General features: G+C 36.1%; 1 protein-coding gene across 1 annotated transcript; it reads right to left on the bottom strand.

The window, feature by feature from the left end:
- Positions 1-8,110: 8,110 nt before the first annotated feature.
- On the bottom strand, positions 8,111-12,137 carry LOC122308994 (multicopper oxidase LPR2-like). Its single transcript, XM_043122302.1, has 4 exons — positions 11,736-12,137; positions 9,157-10,614; positions 8,469-8,573; positions 8,111-8,368 (listed from the first exon to the last, which is right to left on the bottom strand). The coding sequence occupies exons 1-3, from the start codon at positions 11,949-11,951 to the stop codon at positions 8,520-8,522; spliced, it is 1,728 nt and encodes a 575-aa protein (XP_042978236.1). The 5' UTR covers positions 11,952-12,137; the 3' UTR covers positions 8,111-8,368; positions 8,469-8,519.
- Positions 12,138-12,704: the final 567 nt, after the last annotated feature.

The following is a 12,704-nucleotide window of genomic DNA, read 5'->3' as shown; positions in this document are numbered from 1 at the left end:
AGCCCTTAAAAACTAGGTTGCCTGAGCAAATTCCTCTGCAGAGATATGGGTATTGAACGAGATTTAATTAATTAGCCAGAAAATATGAAAGTATTATTGGACAAGTTTTTTTTTTTTTTTTTAGAAAAAAATGGTATCTCAATTTTATTGATTATCCTCATTTATGATGAAAAAAATTGTAGTTACATAAACAAATACCTTGTGGTTATAAATAATTAGAAAAATCTAAAACCAGACATAAAATTACCTAAACTTGCCAATCACATTACAAGATATCCAAAAAATCCAATGGCGACAATAATTCAAAAGAAAAAGAATCGGCCCTTAAAAAAAAACAAAAAATAGAAAACAAAATCCAAAACTATGAAATATGCAAATACAGAAGATCAATTTTGTCCATGTGTAGAAAGCCTCTTAACTTGCTGGGCAACCTATCTTAATCACCATACCAAGTCATATTTAAACCCTCAACTCCAAACTTAGCGAGAAGATCAGCCACCGCATTACATTCTCAAAAAATATGATTCATGGGTATTATTGGACAAGTTGTTGTCTTGATTAGTGCCACTTTTTTTTTTTTCCTTTTTCTTTATTACTTTCTAAGTCTTTGAATAAATGTTCATGGCACCCTCTTGACCTTGTTGTAAGTTAAGAATTCTCAAGCAGTGTATAGAGAAAAAAAAAAGTTTATATAATTTTAGAATTTAGATCTCTCAAAGCTTCCGTCTAAAAGAGATACAAGTGGGAAAGAGATGAATAATATGACTGAAAGTGTAGTATATAACATTTTCTTATAAGAAATACTTTAGATACAAAGAAATTATACGAAAGTAAACTCACAAATAAACGTGATTTTATGTGGTACTTTAGATTATAAAATTATTTTTATTATTAAATAAATCTAACGGATCACAAAAATTTAAATAAGTTTATAATCTATTTGTGTCGTCGTGTCGATCTAACTTCTCTTTGTGAATTAAATCAGAAGTATAATCATGTCGTATGAGAGCAAACATCAGCCAATGGCTTCCATGATGCGACCGAGACATATTTTTGTTCGGATGTCCTCAGAATCCGATTTCCAGAAGGCGTTATCCAGGGAGTCTTGCGATGTGAATGGGGTCCCATATAGATCATTTACTTGGACACCAGATTTTAATGAAGATTATGAACCCCCTTGTGTACCGGCTTGGATTTTCCTCTTAGGGCTTCCACCAAACTTTTATCGTGCTTCGATTCTGAAAGTTCTAACTGGTTCGATTGATAAGTTTATTAGGCATGATAACTCAACTACTTGTACAACTAGGACCGATGGGGCAAGAGTTTGTGTTGAAATAGACGCCTCAAAAGATCATATCTCATATTTTTGGATCGGCATTCTTGGAATGAAAGGAAGTAGGAAACAGAACATTATTTTTGAAACTTTGCTTGCATATTGTGTAGATTGCAGATGCCAGAGCCATAATATTAAGACTTGCCGTAAGGGTCAAGATCCTCAAAAGAAACCAAAAGGGGGGACTAGCTTGGGTTAAGAAAGCTGTTAAGTCTAGGGAGGAAGACAACCAGATTTAAGATCACAGTCTGGAGAAGGGTACCATTTCAGGTTCTAAAGCTTTGGTGGTGCAAGAGATCAATGATATCACTACAGAGGGTGGGGATGATGCCAAGCCTAAGGAGATCGGGCAAAATGATGAAGCACAAGTGCAAGAAGTTGCTAATTCTACGCAGGTGCAAGTATACGTTCATGAACTGCATGAGGAAGAAGACACTACGGTGGGCCTGTATGTTGCATAGGAAACCGAAGTTGTGGGCGATTTGGGCCAATCTGATGGCCTTGCGGGAGACCGTTTGGCACTTGTGGCAGTAGAAGTGGGCCATGATGCAATCAGTAACGGTAAGTTACAAGAACCGTGTGTGGGTCTATGTGAAGTGGAAAATATGAATGAAGGTTTTTCTGGGAAGCTAGATCTAAATGAACCTGTTTAGGATGGGCCTTATTGTGTTATCAGGGATGAAGAAAGTGGGTTTGAGATAGCAACTCACCTTAATGTCCAAGTGACTCAGCCAATAACTGAAGAATTATGCATGAAGAGGAACAGCTTGGAGATACACAATCAGATCCGGAACCTGAACGAGATAGACTTCGGGATGATACTTGTAAAGAGTATTGTACTGATACAGAGAGACCTAAGCAAGTTGCTGGAAAGTTTCACATTAGAAGCTCTTCTAGGGAGGTAATTCGTCCTTCTAAAATTAATTTATGATCAATCCGATTATTTTTTGAAATATCAAGGGTGTGGGAACCTCCAAAGGGCGGTTGAAAAAACTTATTAAAATATATCGACCTAATATAGTTGCTTTGGCTAAACCTTTTCTAATGGAGAAGAATATTTTTTATTATTTGGGTCGATTTAGCTGTGAGTCATTTGTTACAAATGAAGTGAAAGAATAAAACTTTTGGTTGATATAGAACTCAGCTGTTACAGTTCATTAGTTGGAGAGCTCGAACCAGAAAGTTACTGTACGTGTTGAGGAGAATGATCATGTGTTTCTTCTCACCATTATTTTATGCCAAGTGTAATTATATGAAGAGGAAAACTCTTTGGGGGAATCTTGAGGCTACTCACAATGGTTCTCTTCTGTGGATTCTTTGTGCAGATTTCAACATTATTAGAGACAATTCGGATCGAAGAGGTGGTTGACCCCGTCCTTTTGTTGTGATGGAAGATTTCAATTTTTGCATTCAAAATTGTGGATTGCTAGACATGAGCTTTAAAGGTCTAAAGATGACTTAGTGTAATGGCCAAGGCGGTTTGGCGCGTAGCTGGGCAAGGTTAGATCATTGCCTTATTAATTCTAATGTTCTTCATTATTTTCATAACATTTGTTTCCAGGTTTTTTCTTGTACCACTTCTGATCATTCCCCTTTGGTGATTCAAATTTTTCGGTATGGGCCTAGTCCCTTCTGTTTTCAATTTACGTGGACTGACCATATTGATTTTCTTCCTTTTGTGGATGGGGTGTGGAAGTGAAAGGGTCTTGGTTCTAGGCTTATTAACTTATCTTTTAAACTAAAAAGGTTAAAAGTGGCACTTAAGGATTGGAATCATCGGGTTTTTGGTAAAACTACTAATATCATCAAAGATTTAGAGCAACGTATTGATCACTTGGAATCCAGTCTCTAAGCTGGTTTTAATGAGGAGGATGATATTGACCTCTTGGCGACTAAGTTGGAACTTTTAACTTGGATGGGGAGAGAGGACATTTGCCTTGCTCATATGGTCAATAAAATTTGGCTCAAAGATGGGGACTAGAACTCTAAATTTTACCATGCTTATTTGAATACTAAGAGACATAAAAGGATTAAGGAGATGTGTTTGAGTGACAACACTATTTTAAATTCTCCTTATGATATTCATCAGGCCATTGTTCCGTACTTCCAAAACTTATTTGCTCTGTGATTTGTCGTGCCCCTTCTTTAGAAGAGGTTAAGGACGCTCTATTTAGTATTTCCATTGATAGTAGCCCTAGTCTGGATGGTTTTAGTTCGGGTTTTTTCAGAGTTTTTTGGAATATTGTTAAAGAGGATATTTTGGATGCCATTGTAGACTTTTTTGAAAACCATTCTTTGCCTAGATTCTATATTGCTTCCTATATTGTTTTACTTCCTAAGGTGGATAAGCCTTATGGTTTTGATAAATTTAGGCCTATTAGTCTTTATTCTGTGATTTATAAGATTTGTGCTACAATTATTGTGGATTGTTTTACCTTTTGTTATCTAAGATGATCTCACAAGATCAAGGAGCTTTTATTCCAGGTCGTAGCATATTTGAGAACATAAGTCTGACTTAAGAAATGGTTCATTCTATTCATAAAAAGCTCTTCTATGGATAATGTTATGGTTAAACTTGACATGTCCAAAGCATATGATATAGTGGATTGGAAATTTTTACTTCATGTTTTGGCCAACTTTGGATTTTCTACACAAGTTATCGATATGATTCAAGCTTGTATTTCCTCTTCTTGGTATTCCGTCATGATGAACGAGACCTCATTGAGTTTTTTTAAAGACGAGCGTGGTTTGAGTCAAGGTGACCTTCTATCCCCTTATTTGTTTATTATCATGCAAGAGGTACTATCTCGCCTTCTTAAGCATTATTTTTCTATTGAAAAAATTGGCTCATTTTCTCAAGCTAGAGGTACCCCTATCATTTCCCACCTTATATATGCGGATGATGTTATTATTTTTGTTAATGGTGGTAAAAAATCTATAAGAAATTTGATGAAGGTTCTGACTCTCTATGAAGATTGGACAGGTCAAGTTCTTAATAAAGATAAAAATGTTATTTATTTCTCTAAAAAAATCCATATTTCTAGGTAGTTTGCTATTTTTAATATTATAGACTTTTCTGAAGGCTCTTTCCCTTTCAAGTATCTGGGGGTTCCTATTGTGGTGGGGAGACTTAAGGCCAGTTATTTTGGAGATCTTTTTGGTAAAGTCCAAAAAAAAATTTCAGGGTGGAAGATGAAAATGCTCTCGGTAGGTGGTAGAACTATTCTTCTGCGTCATGTTTTAGCAAGTATGGTCACACATTTTCTTGTTGTGTTACATGTTCCTAAGATTGTCCTCATGGCGTTGAATAAACTTTTGAGTTCCTTCTTTTAGGGTGATTATGATGGTAAGGTTAAGAGGAAATGGATTCTTTGGAATCATATTTATAATCCTACTGATGAAGGCGGTTTGGGTATAAGGAATTTTGGGGATATTCAGAAAGCTCTTCACATGAAACTTGCTTGGCGACTCATGCAGGGACAGTCTCTTTGGGCGGATTTCTTTAAAGGAATATATGTTAAAAATAGTCACTTATCCCTTTTGGCGCCTAATAAAGGCACTTAGATTTGGAAATCGATTGTTCGTTGTATTCCAGAGGTATTAAATGGGTCTAAGTGGAAGGTGAGAAAGGATAATATTTCTTTTTGGTATGATAATTGGGAAGAGCATGGACCTCTTAGTAGTTAATTTCCCGTGATTAAGCAACCTCATTTAAAAATTAAAGATTGTCGTATTGATAATGGGTGGGATATTCATCTCTTGGATCACCTAGTGGGCCATAAGAAAGCTTCAGAGTTGTGCCATTTCTTGGCTGGAGGCAAGGAGGGGCAAGAAGTCTTAATTTGGTTAAAGGATACTAGTGGGTCTTTCTCTACTAAAAGTGTTTGGAATTATGTTAGAGTTAGGGCATTCCTTTTACCTTGGGCTCATTGGATCTGACATTCTCATTTGCCTAAGAAAATTTCTATTATGATGTGGAAAGCGTTTAATAACTATTTGAGTGTGGATGATAGGATCAAAAGGGTTGGCATTTCTATGGCTTCTAAGTGTAATTGTTGTTCTGTTGATTACAACGAGGATTTGATTCATATGCTTTGTACATGTGATTTTGCTCGACACATTTGGAGATTGGCTGCTGTCCAGTTAAGTGTGCATATGGGTACTTTTCAAACTTGGCAAAAACAATCGAATTTTTGGTTTCGTCTTGTGGGTAAGTCTTCTCAGGTGTGGATAATTTTTGGTCTTCTCCCTTCTATTATTTCTTGGAAGCTTTGGAATAGGCGGTGTAAGGCCCGGTATGAGGACAGGCTTGATAGTGTTGATGCAATTTGGTATGCTATTAGGTTATGGATTCGTCGTATTATGGATTTGATCATGAAAGTTACTAGGCTCCCTAATAAGGATGTTGACATTTTGCAACGATTGGACATTCCAATTTTATCTCCTAGACCGAAAAAGGTTCGTGTGGTGAGGTGGACCAGACCTCCTAAGGGTTGGGTCAAGCTTAATACTGATGGGAGTAGCCTTGGTAATCCTGGTCCCTCTGGTGTTGGGGGTGCTATTCGAGATGCTAGTGGAAGGTTACTTGATGCTTATTCTATTTTTCTTAACCAGGGGTCTAATAATTATGCTGAACTCTACAATTTGTTGGAAGGTGTTCGTAGGTGCTATTACTTGGGTTTCTTTCGATTTGAAATTGAGACTTACTCTCAGTTGTTGGTTACCTGGCTTACCAAGGGTGATTGTAATAACTAGTATTTAGGTGATTTTTGGTAGGAGTTACATGATTATCTTAATTGGATGGATTATAGAGCGAATCATGTGTTCCGTGAAGGTAATATTGTGGCTGATTAGCTAACTAAGAGGGGAGCTGGTGGTTTAAATTCAGGTTGGTTTGGTGAGTTGCCTAGTAGATTAAGAGGTCTTATCCATATGGACAGACTTGGTATTCCTTATTTGCGGACCTATTAATGGTTTCCTTGGTAAGTTATTTTTGTATTTTATTTTGGTCATTTTATCCTGTTTTGTTGGTGTCTTTTTTGCAGGTTCTCTTTATAGTCCTGACTTCTATCTTTTCCTTTCTTCTGGCTTGTTTATGTAATTTTGATTCAGTTTGATTTAGTGTTTTGATGCCTGGGTTTTGGTTTTATTGCTTAATTTGTATCCCCTAGGTATCTTATTGTAATTACGGTTTTCCTCCGCCATAAGTGAGGGCAATCAATAAAATTAGGGTATCATCCTCTTCTTAAAAAAAAAAAATTCTCATTTGTGAGAGTGTCCTCTCCAGATCAAACCTCATAGGATCCTATATGTAATTATATTCATTTAAAGGACGTGGCCCATGGGCAATTCGTTCTCCACAAATGAGCCCATGGCCTAGTGATGGGGATTTGAGAAGAGTCATTCACAATGTCATTAAGAGGGTTAGGCGTACCAAAACTAGGATGATTGCATTGGGTTACATGCATAACTCGGGTGGTGAGGCGATGGACGTTTAAGGTAAGTGCAATTAGAGGAGTTTCATGTATTGGCCAATTCCTTGATTTTAGAAGTTGGATGACAAGGTTGGATGACAAGAAGGTTGCATGACAAGATGATAAGTTCCTAAAAAATAGGGGTGGTGGCTGGCTATAACCCTTTTATTTAGGGATTTATTTATTTTTAATATGTTTATGTTATTTCCTAATTTAATTCCTAATTGATTTCCTAGTTAATTTCATATATTTTAGGCATTAGATATTGTTTCTTTAAACTTAGGAGTGGATCTAAGAGTAAGATCTAGATCTAGGAAAGAGAGGGGAATGCATGTGGCACCAATCCTAGGGGGAATTCCTATTCAAAGTTCATCAATCTTATTCAATGAATGAGAATTTTTCCTTCAATACTTTTGAGAGTTAAGTGTTAGTTTGAGTTAGTCTTATTTTCACCAATAAACCAATGTAGATCTTTGTGTTGCCTTGAGGTAACCCTAGATCTAGCCAACCAACAAGTAAAAAATCTTAGATCTAATCACTCAACACGTCAATTACAAGTGGATAAAAGTGAGACTTCCATCACCTAATAGTGGAAAATGAATTGAAAGCTGTGCTCGAAGACATGACAATAGTTATAAATGAAACATCAATTATATAATGATGATTATGGCTCTACTCAATGGTAGCTATAAATATTTTTATTATATACAAGCGAACTTGCATATCAATCTACATATCAATACTGTTATTTTCATATTTAAAATTTAAATTAGCACCATTTTTATTAAAATTTGACTTTCTAACCAATCACATTAAATAGATATACGCAGTGATGTACATAATTGTTTACAATAAGATTTTTTTCATAAATATAAGAAGTGAAAGAGTTTTGCAACTCCTTATAGCACTTATTTTTATTTTTTATTTTTTTATTTTATTCTTCCTAATTGATTAATTGAGTTCTTCTATTTATTATCTATAAAAAATTAAGCCCACACATCACCTTTTTTTTTTTATATATATAGATAATGAGTAGAAGAATTCAATTAATTTAAAAAAGAATAAATCTAAAAAAATTATAATAAATAAAATAAAATAAAAATATATGATATTTAATATGTAAATTTATGTGTAGTAAAACTCTTTTTCTTTTTATTATAATTGAATGAGTAATCTTTCAGTAATGATTTGTTTACCAATTGCAAGTTGGCAAAGGATAACACGTAAACGTAAAACATAACTCCGATATAACTTTAAGAAGCTGGGCAGGATGCGGAGTCCAAAGAAGAACTTTAAAGCCTTATTGAATCAACATTTTTCGATCAAATAATAACTTATGTAACATTATTCTAATTATAACATTATAAATCGGTCTGACATTAGAGTTTTTACTTCCGTGATTAACAGCTAATGTCTTTCAACTAAACTTCAAACTACAATATCTTCTATTTCTTATAAAACAGACATTCTAACCACTCCACTGACAACCCCCGACCAATAAAAATAAAAATAAAAATAAAAAAAGGACCAACCACGAGACAGGATTATTTCAAAGCTGATCCTGCATATAGTAAGAAAGACTTAAAGATGGAAAAAGGAATTTGTCGCTAAAAACAGAATAAGAGATATCATAGCAAGATTAGTAAAAAAAAATGACTTACAAAAATCAATATGCATTGGCTCTCTACGTACTATATCTGTCGATATTCTTCTCAATTCAAGAATTTCAAGGGCCTCATCATCACATTGTCTTCATGATCCAAGATCTGCAAAAAGATTTCAAAGAGAAGATTTTTCCATTTTTTATTAAAAAAAAAATTAGATGTAGTATTTCATATTCTTAACATATCTATTTAGATGCAGCATTTCAGGTAAGGTTAATGCTATTTTCTACCGATAATGGTTCTGATTCTGGGTCTCAAGAGTCGACATCTAATCTTCTTCTTCTTTTTTAATGTATTTTTTTAATCATATTAAATATTTTTAAAAAATTCACAATAGTATTAAAAAAATACTTATTTAATAATTAAATAAAAAAAAATTAAATACTCATTGAATTGCATTTTCCTTCAGCTAAAACGTGCACAAACCGACGGCAGCATCTCTCAACTTCAAAATACACAGAGCTTGACTTTGGTTATCACGCTGGCCTAGCTAGCCTGGCCAATGGCCATTTTCGAGGCAGGCAAAGGACACAGCTGATGAGCTTTACGACAAACCCTTACTGCTCTTTTCAGAAAACTTAAGGACACCGGTGACTCGTGACGGCAAAATTTCATTGGAAAACGCAGATTTTCCTATATCTTTTTCTTTTTTTTTATCTAAATATTGGAGAAGATGAATACTTACGTGGCAATGATATACGTATCCAGGCTCTGAAGTTGCATCAAAGGCATACGATGCGTTCGAGTGTATGTAAGAAAACTTGACTAGGATCCTTGTCACATATCCGGGTGTCATCTTGTACACGTTCTTCCACCCCTTTTCGTGAGCCAGCACCTTTATCTTTTTGCCGCGTGCATGTTTGCTTATTTGGCACTTGATCGCATCGTTGATTTTCGTCATGCAGCTCTTGAACTCTTCCAAATTCACCAGCGCTGTTTGATCCAACGTCTTAAAGAGTCCAAGATGGATGTGCAGAGGATGATTATCCCCTGTCAGATTGATTACGTTCCAGATCTCGGTGGCCCCCACTTTAGGAGTCTCCGTAACGGGTGCCTCGTACGGTTTCCCGTTTAAGTACAGATGAGTTGGCTCGCCGATGTCGCTCGTGTACTCATACATAGCGATATACCGTGTACGCGATACACTGGATAAAGATGGAGCTGGGTATTCTATCAGCTTCTTGGGAACTCGGCACGTGTCAAATTCTTGATGTTTGAGGATATCAAACTTGACGACCTTGCTATTCACTTCGTTGACTGGATCCCCCGTTGGGTAGGGGTAGGGTGCATTGTTGGCCAGGATAGCAGTGTCATTCTTTGACATGGAAAAGTCAATAATCACGTCAGTGATCTCAGATGGCCCCAGTAAAATCTCATTGGTCGTCACCGGCTCACTAATATAAGCTGAATCGGATCCCACGTGGATGAATCTCAAGCCGTTGGTGAAAAAGAACCTAAAAAATCTAGCGTTGCTTGCATTGATAATTCGAAATCTGTATTTGCGACGTCGCACGGTCTTACGAGGCCAAGCTTTGCCATTTACTATAATGGCATCACCAAAATATTCAGGCTGCCACTGAGGATGTATGGAGGGATTGTTTCCGGTGGAATTCATGTATATGGAACCATCAGTGCGAAAGCCACGATCGAAAACGATCAACGGCCGATCGAATTCATCGCCGCTAGGGAGTCCAAGTGGCGTCTCCACATCCGGGTGCCGGATAATGTAAGCCCCAATCAAGCCAGCTAGGAGGTTGATCCTCGTCAATCCCAAGGCATGATCATGGTACCATAAATTACCAGGGTGTTGTTGGTTGTGATAATGATACTTTCTCTTGGTCCAGGTTGGCCCTCTTGCTTTGAATCCAGAGGTGAACCAGGAGTTTGAGTTTCCATCACTCTCGGGCTCATCGATGCCACCGTGGAGATGAACCACCGTGGGAATCCCCTTCTGTTTAGCTGGCATGGCTGTTGGGATGGTTGGGTCCCAAGGAAGTATATGCTTTCCAGGGAGGTGATTTCTCCACGTCACGTATGTGTCAACTCCATGAAGGGCCTCGATTGTTGGACCAGGAACAGTTGCCGTGTCCTTGGTCAGACCGTAGACAAACACCGTGGTCGGGGGTAGATCTCGATGGAATTTCTGCAAAACCAAACCACAACAACGATTCACAGTCATTGGTCAAACAGAGTTAATCTTCTTCCTATTTTGAAGTTGTATGTTGGAAAAGGATTAGTGAATCAAGTACTGCAATATAAATCTCAATGGGTAAGTGCGGACTTAGAACATTAATGTGCTGTAAAGTGGAAGGGAGCAACATATCATGGCCTAGTTCATTATCCAGGCTAGAGATATTCAGTTGGCAAAGTAGCTTCAACAGTGGCCAAGAGGTGGGGGGAGGAGGGAAGGGCAGGGTGATGTGTACGGAATGGTTTGGCCATTGGTTTTTGTCATCTATAAGCTGGAAAGTTGGTGGGAAGAAGGAAAAGAGGGAGAACAAAAGTCACTTTGACACAGTTTTCTATTCCTTCCTCCTCTCTCTCTCTCTCAGTCGTCGGTAGGAAACTATTAAGAGTTTTGATAAATATAAAGAGAGTCGCGTATTAATTTGTATATTAATATTAATTTATTTATATTTTAAATTTAAATTAATATTTTTTTTAATAAAATTTATTTTTTAACCAATTACATTATATTAATGCATAAATTAATACGTAATTGTACTTACAATTATATTTTTTCAACTATTAAACAATATGGAGAAAGAGGATAGTGATAGAGTTATCACTCTATTATAACCCATTTACCATTCATGCATTTTAAAATTTTTTATTTTTATTTTATTTTCTTTTAAGTATTTTTTTAACATCCTAATTATTAAAAAAAATTTAAACAAATATAATTTTATTAATACTCACTTCTTTAATTATTAAGTAAAATAAAAAATTAAAAAAAAATTGAATACAAAAAGATTTGTAAATAAGTTGTAGTTGAGTAGTGGTAATATCATTTTTCGGAGAAAAAACTAAGCAACAGAGATATTGATGGTCTCAGAGCTTCATGGAGATTGCTTTTTCTGCAATCACGAACATGAAGTGCCATGATGATTGATGCCCACAAAAGTGGCGGGTGACTTTATCTGAAGTGTTCTACTATCCTAGAATGTATCTAAGATTCTAAACCACGAAAGGACGAGAAATGAACTACGATGTAGAGTTTTGACAGTAGAAACTGAAACCATAGAAAAAAGGTGTCTTACTTACCCATTTCTTCTTGAACATGCCAATCTTCAGTGATTTGGACTTGAGAACACCAGACACGACATGAAAGCCTTGGATTTTGGGCATGTCTGGAAGCTCATCCACAAACATTTCCAACTTGGATGGATCCAAAAGCCTGTCCTCTCCCCATGAAGTTGTGAGCAGTCCTAAAATAGCAACAAAAAGAAGATTAGATAGCATAATTCTCTCAGTGATCATCTCTTGTTTGCATGCTAGAACACCGGGGAGAGAGAGAGAGATTTGATGGAAGAGTGAGTGAGGTTTTTGTGGTATTTATATTCGTAACTAGATTTTTTGCATTATTATCTGAGGGAATCCTTGTGTAAAAAGAAAGCAGGCCCTTTTTTTCTCGTTGGTGGACCTTTGATGTTTCACAGAGGTAAAGCGAGAACATAAAGATTAGAATTTTGTTATGTATAAGTAAAATCGCGTACTAATCAGTGTACCAATACTGATTCTTTCATACTTAAAAGTTAAATTAGCATTGTTTTCAATAAAATCTATTTTTTGATCAATCACAATAAATTAATACATATATTAGTGTACAAGTGTACTTACAACTAGACAACCACACAAACTCCCGCACTCCCCCCCCCCCCTCCCTCCCTCCTCTATTCTATCTGTGGCATCTTCTCGTGCACTTCTTTTTTCTTTTTCATTTTTTTTTAACTTCAATTATTCCAATGAATTTGTCTAATTTTACTTCCATTACATGTTCTTCGATGGGTACACTTCGTCTAGTCCTATTACTTTAAGAGTAGGCAATATCTATTGCTAAATTTAAGAGGAAAGTACTTATAACACGACTTGGACCTTTACATTGCGAAAGCCGTACGCCTCTTTTAATTCTAAACGATTTTGGAGCTTAATGCATTGATTGTTAAATCAATAATCCCACCTCTAAATTCTTCCATTTATTGCAAACTAGGTCAAAATCATGAACTTGCAGGC

The sequence above is a fragment of the Carya illinoinensis genome, chromosome 5 (genome assembly GCF_018687715.1).
Source record: "Carya illinoinensis cultivar Pawnee chromosome 5, C.illinoinensisPawnee_v1, whole genome shotgun sequence".
NCBI classification, from domain to species: Eukaryota; Viridiplantae; Streptophyta; class Magnoliopsida; order Fagales; family Juglandaceae; genus Carya; species Carya illinoinensis.
The sequence above is the reverse complement of the archived record's forward strand: the minus strand, read 5'-3'. Positions and strand labels throughout refer to the sequence as shown.

Bases quoted from the DNA above. Each gene is read 5' to 3' on its own strand.
- LOC122308994 (XM_043122302.1), bottom strand. From the start codon at position 11,951: ATGATCACTGAGAGAATTATGCTATCTAATCTTCTTTTTGTTGCTATT. The intron at 10,615-11,735 runs GTAAGTAAGACA...TTGGTTTTGCAG, and splicing joins GCATGTTCAAGAAGAAATGG to AAATTCCATCGAGATCTACC. The intron at 8,574-9,156 runs GTAAGTATTCAT...ATCTTTTTGCAG, and splicing joins GATACGTATATCATTGCCAC to ATCTTGGATCATGAAGACAA.